General features: G+C 38.5%; 2 protein-coding genes across 2 annotated transcripts; both read left to right on the top strand.

Annotated features, from left to right (window-relative positions):
• The first annotated feature begins 1,130 nt into the window (after positions 1 to 1,130).
• On the top strand, positions 1,131 to 2,141 carry LOC139504097 (uncharacterized). Its single transcript, XM_071294157.1, has one exon. It carries the CDS (start codon positions 1,131 to 1,133, stop codon positions 2,139 to 2,141), a length of 1,011 nt encoding a protein of 336 aa, XP_071150258.1.
• Positions 2,142 to 2,274: 133 nt separating this feature from the next.
• LOC139504096 (uncharacterized) lies at positions 2,275 to 2,904 on the top strand. The gene has a single exon (XM_071294156.1). It carries the CDS (start codon positions 2,275 to 2,277, stop codon positions 2,902 to 2,904), a length of 630 nt encoding a protein of 209 aa, XP_071150257.1.
• Positions 2,905 to 11,423: the final 8,519 nt, after the last annotated feature.

Raw genomic sequence — 11,423 nt, 5'->3', positions numbered from 1 at the left:
TATAAAAATTACATGTGGTATATATCATCCACCAGATCTAATTTCTTTCAATATACATGTAGCTAGGTTTTTAATTTTACATGTAGGTGTCATTATCCACATTTCTGAATTGGTTTTTTTTTACTGCAGTAATATTTTGTCTTTTAATATTTACATTTAATCCTTTTATGCATTTTGCTGGGTTTTTATTTTTGACTGGTGATATTAAAGGGAGATAACCACTTGCACAAATCGGCATAAAAACCACCGCTTCGGTTTGAAATCAATTTGACGTTTGCGTATCCAACATTCTATTGCCGAGATATTCATATCGAGTGTTTGTCTTAATGAGATGCTTTATTAAATTTAAATTCAGCCCATCATTTTTAGTTTCCTCGTAAATATTTAGATTTTTCGTTCAGGAGACTTGACAATTTTCACCCAAACTCCAAGTTTGCAGATAAAATAAAGAATAAAGGACTTTGATTTGATGTGTGAGCTTTGACGAGAATAAACTATGGATACTCAAGATTAGTTAGGTCAATAAGTTTTTATTACGACAATAGTATTCAGTGAGTTAAAATGAGGTTTGTCTCATCCGTTTTTTTACTGAATGTTCACGGTCACGTGACTCTATTGTTGCTGATAAACTTGGGGTCAAACCGTGACCTGCTTTCCAACTGTATGGTGCCGTGACTGTCGGAAACAATGGAATCGAACTTAAAAGCAGTACGTAGAGGATACAGAGGGCAAGTTACAAGTTATTCAAGACATTCGATGAGATTAAAAATAATTCGGACTTAGACAAAGACGATGTGAAATTAATTTCGGATGCCATTGAACAGAAACAGAGGACTATTGTGGATTTAAATGAAAAGATACTGGATTTAACATCGGAGGATGATGTAGCAGAGGAAATTCAAGAGTCTGATGAGTATATGTTTAATTAAGAGTCCAAAATTCGGAAAATTAGAAAAGTTACGCATTCTGATTCTATTTCTCAAAATGTCGCATCAACGTCTCTAGATCCAAATGCAAACAGTTTTACTCCATCTTACCCCACAAATTCATCGCTTACCAATGCCAATGTTATACGCAGCAATGAAACTGAAATTAATGTACAGCCAACCAATTTTGATAACTTCCGCTCCATGCAAAATACCCATCGTGACTTGCAGTCTACAAATAACTTGTACAACCAAGGATTTTCTTCGGTATCAAATAGCAGTCAAAACCACAGATTACCAAAACTAGATTTACTGCACTTTGATGGGGAAATTTTACAATGGCAAACCTTTTGGGATTCCTATGAGTCAACTATTCATTTCAACAGTACTTTGACCGAGATACAGAAATTTAGTTACTTGAAGGCCCAACTCCATGGCCATGCCGCCCAAACTATTGAAGGTTTCGCACTGACAAATGCCAATTACACTTCAGCCGTCAATTTACTCAAAGAGCGTTTTGGATCGCCCCACAAGATAATTCATGCCTACATGAAAGCTTTAATGGAACTTCCTTCACCGTCAAATGATTTAAACAGCCTAAGAAGGTATGGAGACCACCTAGAAACGTACGTAAGAGGTCTTGAATGTTTGGGTCAAACACAAGAAATGTATGGCGCGCTACTAGTACCTATAATTATTAGTAAACTACCAGTAGAAACGAGAAAAAATATTGCCCGTGAATATGATAGCGATCATATAACTCTAAACAACCTCAGAAAAGCCATCACACAAGAAGCGAGAGTTCTTGAAGCGGGACAATTTACCGACCGCGAAGGTTTACATACTACCGCAACATTTCTGACCGAAGCTCGTAATAAAACTCAGCGAAATTTCAATACAAACAATCCACGTTTCAATGCCAAAAAACGTCCATGCATCTACTGCACTGGTGTACATTTTCCGGGAGATTGCACGACAATTTCTGACGTGAATGAAAGACTGAACATCGTAAAGCAAAAGAAAAAATGTTTCAACTGTCTAGGAAACCACGGTGTTTCCGAGTGTAAATCACGTAACCGATGTAAGAAATGCAACAAGAAACATCACACCAGTATTTGCGGGGAACAAGCTACAGATGGAAAAGGACAGGACAGCAAGGAGAAATCAACCGTTGTAAGCTTGGTAAAAACAGAAGAACCGAATCACCATCGCTAAACGATACGTTATCAACATACGGAACAAATTGGAGATTTATACCGAAAAGAGCTGGTATGGTGGATGGTGGGAACGCTTTATAGGAATTACAAAAACTTGTTTGAGGAAAACATTAGGCAGATCTTACGTTACCATGGATACACTTCAAACAATTCTGACAGAAATAGAAGCCATCATTAATGATAGACCATTGACCTACGTATCACCGAATATTGAAGACGAGGAGCCGTTAACTCCGTCACACTTACTGTACGGAAGAATAATAACTTTAACGCCGTATCCACAACCGAATATTGAGTACATTGCCGTGAATAGTGGAAAACAAGAACTGCATAAACATTTGAATAAACAGTTGAGTTTAATGGAGCATTTTTGGAACCGGTGGAAATCCGAGTATATAACGACGCTAAGAGAGTTTCATTGCCAAACAGGAAACAATTTACAAACTATTCAAGTTGGAGATGTAGTGCAAGTCCAAGATAATAAATTACCGAAAAACCGATGGAACATTGCCGTTGTTGATGAATTGATCACAGGAAACGATGGTTTTACACGAGCAGCTATAATACGAACTAGTGCAGGACGTACTTCACGTCCTATAGTAAAACTGTACCCGCTCGAAATCCGAACAAACATTAACAATTTAGATGACAAAAATGATGATACTTCAAATTCAACAGAGAGATTGACAAGAGTTCTACCAAAACGAGAGGCATCTGTCCGAGCTCGAGAGAACATCAAGAAATGGACTACCAAAAAGTGATAGACTTCGTTAAAAGTGAAAATTTAATAAGTGAATTATTTGAATTTGTTTTAGAAAGACAATTAATTATTTAGTTTTCAGTAATATCTATTCGATTGACATTTAAAGTGATTAATAATTTTATATTTAACTTTTGCCGGCCCCGAGAATGTCGGGAATTTAGCGCAAATATTTACATGTTAACGTTGCTACTTCACTTATGTAATTATGACGTTACTTATATAGCAATGGCTAGACGTTAGAATAAACACGATCTATACACAACGCATTGTATCTACTTTACACAACAAGGTCTGCCCCAGGACAGGTCTGCTCCAGACCTGTGTTAATATTTGTAATATCAGACCTGTGTTAATATTTGTATTAAATCTTGTTTATATAACGGAAGTATTAATTTTACTTTATTTTCGATGTTAATACTACGAAATATTAAATATATTAAGAATTTTTTTTTTCAATCGATGTAGAGCGGTCCTGGTTACAAGTTAACTTAGTGTTGAGCAGACCACTTAAAAGTTAACTTGGGAACAGGTCTGGTTTCGATCGGATTTGTCAAAGCAAAAGTTAACTTATGTTAACTTTATGGCAGGACTGGTTTCGAAGTTAACTTATGTTAACTTTACGGCAGGACTGGTTTGAAGTTAACTTATATCAATAGCGGACCTGTTTAGAAGTTAACTTTTTGGCAGACATAAAAACAGACCTAGGACCAAGTCCGCTTTTCAAGTTAAGTAAATTTTGGTCCTAGGACTGGTCAGAGCAGTCCTAAATCCGGTCACAGGTTAACTTTGACCAGTCCAAATGACTGGTTATCAAGTTAACTTGCTGTACAGGTTAGGACTGCGCCCTTCGATCCCTTCCACAAAAGAAGCGCCTGTTTCTCCTCTACAAGACCTATATAGTCATATCCAGTGACACCCCTCATTATTTTTCTCTAGGAGCCCTGGAATAGGGCTACACCCCTATTTTTTTACCATTTCTTTTTCAAATTTTGGGCTCTAGATTCTGATTTTTGAACATAGCGACCTTTGATACCTTGCGCAAAAAAGCGTCTGTATCTCCATTATTAGACCTATATAGTCATACCCCGTGACAACTCTCAGTATTTTTCTCTAGAAGCCCTAGAATAGGCCGACCCCTTGTTTTTTACCATTTTTTCAAAAGCTCTAGTTTCTGATTTTTGATCAAAGCGCCCTTTGATACCTTGCGCAAAAGAAGAGTCTGTATCTCCGCTTCAAGACCTATATAGTCACCCGTGATAACCCTCATTATTTTTCTCTAGGAGCCCTGGAATATGCCGACCCAGTTATTATTTTTACCATTTTTTTCAAACATTGGGCTTTAGTTTAAGATTTTTGAACATAGCGCCATTCGATACCTTGCACAAAAGAAGCGCTTGTTTCTCCTCTACAAGACCGATATAGTCATACCCCGTGACATCCCTCATTATATTCTCTAGAAGCCCTGGAATAGGCCAATCCCCTATTTTTTTTACCATTTTTTTTCTTCAAATATTTTACTCTAGTTTCAGATTTTTGAACATAGCGCCCTTTGATACCTTGCGCAAAAGCAGCGCCTGTATCTCCTCCACAAGACCTATGTAGTCATATCCCATGACACCCCTCATTATTTTTCTCTAGGGGCCCTTGAATAGGGCGAAACCCCTATTGTTTTACCATTTTTTATTCAAACTTTGGAATCTAGTTACAGATTTTTGAACATAACGCCCTTTGATACCTCGCGCAAAAGAAGCGCATGTATCTCCTCTACAAGACCTATATAGTCATATCCCGTGACACCCCTCATTATTTTTCTCTAGGAGCCCTGAAATAGGGCTACACCCCTATTTTTTTACCCTTTTTTTTCAAATTTTGAACTCCAGTTTCAGATTTTTGAACATAGCGCCCTTTAATACCTTGCGCAAAAGAAGCGCCTGTATCTCCTCTACAAGACATATATAGTCATACCCCGTGACACCCCTCATTTTTTTTCTGTTGAAGCCCTGAAATAGGCCGACCCCCTTGTGTTTTACCATTTTTTTCAAATTTTGAGCTCTTGTTTCAAAATTTTGAACATAGCGCCCTTTGATACCTTGCGCAAACGAAGCACCTGTTCTCCTCTACAAGACCTATATAGTCATACCTCGTGACACCCCTCATTTTTTTTCTATTGAAGCCCTGAAATAGGCCGACCCCCTATTTTTTACCATTTTTTTCAAACGTCGGGATCTGGTTTCATATTTTTGAACATAGCGCCCTTCGATACCTTGTCAAAAGAAGTGCCTGTTTCTCCGCTACAAGACCTACATACTCATACCTCGTGACACTCCTCATTATTTTACTCTAGAAGCCCTGGAATAGGCCAACCCCCTTGTTTTTTACAATTTTTCAAATTTTGAGCTTTAGTTTCAGATTTTTAAACATAACGCCCTTTGATACCTTGCACAAAAGAAGCGCCTGTATCTCTGCTACAAGACTTCTATAGTCATACTCCGTGACAACCCTCATTATTTTTCTCTATGAGCCCTGAAAAACGCCGACCCCCTTGTGTTTTGACATTTTTTTTTAATTTTTAGCTCTAGTTTCAAAATTTTGAACATATCGCCCTTCGATACCTTGCACAAACGTGTTCTCCTCTATAAGATCAATATAGTCATACCTCGTGACACCCCTCATTATTTTTCTCTAGGAGCCCTACCTCTTTTTTACCATTTTTTTCAAATTTTAGGCTTTAGTTACAGATTTTAAAACATAGCGCCCTTCGATACCTTGCGCAAAAGAAGCGCCTGATTCTTCTCTACACAACCTATATAGTCATACCCCATGACACCCCTCATTATTTTTCTCTAGAAGCCCTGGAATAGGCCGATCCCCTTGTTTTTTACCATTTTTTCAAATTTTGAACTCTAGTTTCTGATTTTTGAAAATAGCGCCCTTTGATACCTTGCGCAACAGAAGCGCCTGCTCATCCTCTACAAGACCTATATAGTCATACCTCGTGACATCCCTCATTATTATTCTCTAGCAGCCTAGCTTGGAATAGGCCGACCCCCCTATTTTTTACCATTTTTTTTCAAACTTTGGGCTCTAGTTACAGATTTTAAAACATAACGCCCTTTGATACCTTGTGCAAAAGAAGCGCCTGTATCTCCGCTACAAGACTTATATAGTCATACCCGGTGACAACCCTCATTATTTTTCTCTAGGAGCCCTGGAATAGGCCGAACCCCCTATGTTTTTACCATTTTTTTCAAATTTTGAGCTCTAGTTTCTGATTTTTGAACATAGCGCCCTTTGATACCTTGTGCACAAGAAGCGTCTGTTTCTCTGCTACAAGACCTATATGGTCATACCCGGTGACAACCCTCATTATTTTTCTCTAGGAGCCCTGGAATAGGCCGACCCTCTTGTTTTTTACAATTTTTTCAAATTTTGAGCTTTAGTTTCAGATTTTTGAACATAGCGCCCTTTGATACCTTGCGCAAAAGAAGCACCTTTATCTCTGCTACAAGACTTCTATAGTCATACTCCGTGACAACCCTCATTATTTTTCTCTATGAGCCCTGGAATAGGCCGACCCCCTTGTTTTTTACAATTTTTTCAAACTTGAGCTCTAGCTTCTGATTTTTGAACTTAGCGCCCTTTGATACCTTGCGCAAAAGAAACGCCTGTATCTCTTCTACAGGACCTATATAGTCATACCCCGTGACACTCCTCATTATTTTTCTCTAGGAGCCCTGTAATAGGCCGAACCCTCTTTGTTTTTACCATTTTTTTCAAATTTTGAGCTCTAGTTTCTGATTTTTGAACATAGCGCCCTTTGATACCTTGCGCAAAAGAAGCGCCTGTATCTCCTCTACAAGACTTAAACAGCCATACCCCGTGACAACCATAATTTTGTTTTCTCTAGGAGCCCTGTAATAGGCCGAACCCCCTATGTTTTTATCATTTTTTTCAAATTTTTGGCTCTAGTTTCAGATTTTTGAACATAGCTCCCTTCGATACCTTGCACAAAAGAAGAGCCTGTTACTCCGCTACAAGACCCTTTATACTCATACCCCATGACACCCCTCATTATTTTTCTCTGGAAGCCCTGGAATAGGCCGACCCCCTTGTTTTTTTACCATTTTTTTTAAATTTTGAGCTCTAGTTTCTGATTTTTTAACATAGCGCCCTTTGATACCTTGCGCAAAAAAGCGCCTGTATCTCTTCTAAAAGACCTATATAGTCCTACCCCGTGACAACCCTCATTATGTTTCTCTAGGAGCCCTGAAATAGGCCAACCCCCCTATTTTTATACCATTTTTTTCAAACTTTGGGCTCTAGTTTCAGATATTTGAACATAGCGCCCTTCGATACCTTGTGCAAAAGAAGCACCTGTAGCTCTTCTAAAAGACCTATATAGTCATACCCCGTGACACTCCTCATTATTTTTCTCTAGGAGCCCTGGAGTAGAGCAGTCACCCCTATTTTTTTGCCATTTTTTTTCAAATTTTGGACTCTAGTTTCAGATTTTTTAACATAGCGCCCTTTGATACCTTGCACAAAAGAAGCGCCTGCTTCTCCTATACAAGACATATATAGTCATACCCCGTGACACTCCTAATTTATTTTGTCTTGAAGCCCTGTAATAAGCCGACCCCCTTGTTTTTTACCATTTTTTCAAATTTTGAGCTCTAGTTTCTGATTATTTAACATAGCGCCCTTTAATAGCTTGCGCAAAAGAATCGCATGTATCTTGTCTACAAGACCTATATACTCATACTCCGTGACACCCCTCATTATTTTTCTCTAGATGCCCTGGAATAGGCCGATCCCCTTGTTTTTTACCATTTTTTCAAATTTTGTGCTCTAGTTTCTGATTTTTGAACATAGCGCCTTTTGATACCTTCCGCAAAAAAAAGCGCCTGTATCATCTCTACAAGACTTATATAGTCATAGCCCGTGACAACCCTCATTATTTTTCTCTATGAGCCCTGGAATAGGCCGACCCCCTTGTTTTTTACCATTTTTTTCAAACTTTCGGCTCTAGTTTCAGATATTTGAACATAGCGCTCTTTGATACCTTGCGAAAAAAAAGCGCCTGTATCTCCTCTACAAGACCTATATAGTCAAACCCTGTGACACCCCTAATTACTTTTCTCTAGGAGCCCTGGAATAGGGCGATACACCTATTTTTGTACCATTTTTTTTCAAATTTTGGGCTATATTTTTAGATTTTTGAACATAGCAGCGCCATTTAATACCTTGCGCAAAAGAAGCGCCTGTATCTCCTCTATTAGACTGATACAGTCGTACACCGTGACAACCCTCATTATTTTTGTCTACGAGCCCTGGAATAAGCCGACCCCCCTATTTTCTTACCATTTTTTTCAAACTTTGGTCTCTAGTTTCAGTTGTTTCAACATAGCGCCCTTCGACACCTTGCACAAAAGAAGCGCTTGTTTCTCCTTTACAAAATTTTTACAGTCATACCCCGTGACAACCTCATTATTTTTCTCTAGAACCCCTGGAATAGGCCAAACCCCTTGTTTTTTACCATTTTTTTTCAAATTTTGACCTGTAGTTTCTGATTTTTGAACATAGGGCCCTTTGATATCTTGCGCAAAAGAAGCGCATGTATCTCCTCTACAAGACCTATATAGTCATACCCAGTGACACCCCTCATTTTTTTTATTTAGGAGCCCTGGAATAGGGCGACACCCCTATTTTTTACAATTTTTTTCAAATTTTGGGCTTTAGTTTCAGATTTTTGAACATTGCGCCCTTTGATACCTTGTGCAAAAGAAGCGCCTGTATCTGCTCTACAAGACTTATATAGTCATACCCCGTGACAACCCTCATTATGTTTCTGTAGGATCCCTGGAATAGACCGACCCCTCCTATTTTTATACCATTTTTTTCAAACTTTGGGCTCTAGTTTCTGATTTTTGAACATAGCGCCCTCCGACACCTTACACAAAAGAAGCGCTTGTTTTTCCTCTACAAGACCTATATAGTCATACCCCGTGACAACCCTCATTATTTTTCTCTAGGAGCCCTGGAATAGGGCGACACCTCTATATTTTTACCATTTTTTTTCAAATTTTGGACTCTAGTTTCAGATTTTTTAACATAGCGCCCTTTGATACCTTACGCAAAAGAAGCACCCATATCTCCTCTACAAGACCTATAAAGTCATACCTCGTGACACCCCTCATATTTTCTCTTGAAGCCCTGGAATAGGCCGACCCCCTTTTTTTTACAATTTTTTTCAATTTTTGAGCTCTAGTTTCTGCATTTTTAACATAGCGCTCTTTGATACCTTGCGCAAAAGAAGTGCCGGTATCTCGTCTACAAGACCTATATAGTCATACGCCGTGACAACCCTCATTATTTTACTCTTGGAGCCGCCCTGGAATACGCCGACCCCTCTATTTTTTACCATTTTTTTCAAACGTTGGGATCTAGTTTCAGACTTTTGAACATAGTGCCCTTCGATACCTTGCAGAAAAAGAAGCGCCTGTTTCTCCGTTACAAGATCTATATACTCATACCCCGTGACACCCCTCATTAAATTTATCTAGAAGGCCCGGAATAGGCCGACCCCCTTGTTTTTTACCATTTTTTGTAATTTTGAGCTCTAGTTTCTAATTTTCGAACATAGCGCCTTTTGATACCTTGCACAAAAGAAGCGCCTGTATCTCCTCTACAAGAGTTATATAGTCATACCCGGTGACAAGCCTCATTATTTTTCCCTAGGAGCCCTGGAATAAGCCGAACCCCCTATTTTTTTACCATTTTTTTTCAAATTTTGGGCTCTAGTTTCAGATTTTTTAACATAGCGTCCTTCGATACCTTGCACAAAAGAAGCGCCTGTTTCTCCTCTTTAAGACCTATATAGTCATACCCCGTGACAACCCTCATTATTTTTCTCTAGGAGCCCTGGAATAGGGCGACATCTCTATTTTTTTACCATTTTTTTTCTTCAAATTTTTTACACCCCCTTGTGTTTTACCATTTTTTTCAAATTTTGAGCTCTTGTTTCAAAATTTTGAACATAGCGCCCTTTGATACCTTGCGCAAACGAAGCACCTGTTCTCCTCTACAAGACCTATATAGTCATATCTCGTGACACCCCTCATTTTTTTTCTATTGAAGCCCTGAAATAGGCCGACCCCCTATTTTTTACCATTTTTTTCAAACGTCGGGATCTGGTTTCAGATTTTTTAACATAGCACCCTTTGATACCTTGTGCAAAAGAAGTGCCTGTATCTCCTCTACAAGACTTATATAGTCATACCCCGTGACACCCCTCATTTTTTTCTCTTGAAGCCCTGGAATAGGCCAACCCTCTTGTTTTTTACCCATTGTTTTCAAATTTTGAGCTCTAGTTTCTGATTTTTGAATATAGCGCCCTTTGATACCTTGCTCAAAACAAGCGCCTGTATCTCGTCTACAAGACCTTTATAGTCATACGCCGTGATACCCCTCATTATTTTTCTCTTGGAGCCCTGGAATAGGCCGACTCCCTCTATTTTTTAGCGTTTTTTTCAAACGTTGGGATCTAGTTTCAGACTTTTGAACATAGAGCCCTTTGATACCATGCACAAAAGAAGCGCCTGTTTCTTCGCTACAAGACCTATATACTCATACCCCGTGACACCCCTCATTTTTTTCTCTTGAAGCCCTGGAATAGGTCGACCCCCTTGCTTTTTACCACTTTTTCAAATTTTGAGCTCTAGTTTCTGATTTTTGAACATAGCGCCCTTCGATACCATGCACAAAAGAAGCGCCTGTTTCTCCGCTACAAGACCTATATAATCATACACTGTGACACCCCTCATTGTTTTTCTCTAGGAGCCCTTGAATAGGGCAACCCCCTTTTCTTCAAATGTGTATGTTAGTTTATTAAAACAAAGGTGCGATATTTTACAGGGTAGGACTACTTTCACATACGTTCTAAATTGAAGTGGGTGTATTGGTGACCCTACACCTACAAATAATCTGTTGAAAGATGCAGATTAATTGTGGTACTAAATATTAGCCTTAAAAGAGATGTGACTTGTTTAATCAATAAATGGTATAAAAACCTTTTCAAGATTGAGTTGAAATTGCAATATCTGGACTGATTTTTCTGCCTTTTTGAATATTTTTTTGATTTAACGGCCGTTGCTGTCTTATTTACTTTTTTGGTTTCTCGATATATCGCCTTATTGTTCGCTGGCTTATTGTTCGCTAGCTATTGTTCGCTAGCTTCTGCTTGGTGAAAAAAAAACTTACAGATACAGCAAGTTATGCTTAATAGCTATATATAGATAAGTTATTTTTTTTCTTTTAAAATACAACTTTTAAATCTAACGGAAAACTATTCTAAGCTAAAAGCTTTCACTGTGACCTCCTTATCACCCCCCCCCCCAAAAAAAAAAATACCCCAAAATTCTTATAGTCAGCAGCAAATTGTTCACAAAGAAATCTGTTTTAAGCTGCTAAAGACACATGATTCAAACGCGCAGAAAGTCCATTGTTTTTTATTTATGC

This window comes from Mytilus edulis, chromosome 14 (genome assembly GCF_963676685.1).
Source record: "Mytilus edulis chromosome 14, xbMytEdul2.2, whole genome shotgun sequence".
In the NCBI taxonomy this organism is placed as follows: domain Eukaryota; kingdom Metazoa; phylum Mollusca; class Bivalvia; order Mytilida; family Mytilidae; genus Mytilus; species Mytilus edulis.
Note: the sequence above shows the minus strand (reverse complement) of the source record. Positions and strands in the feature narration are given on the sequence as shown.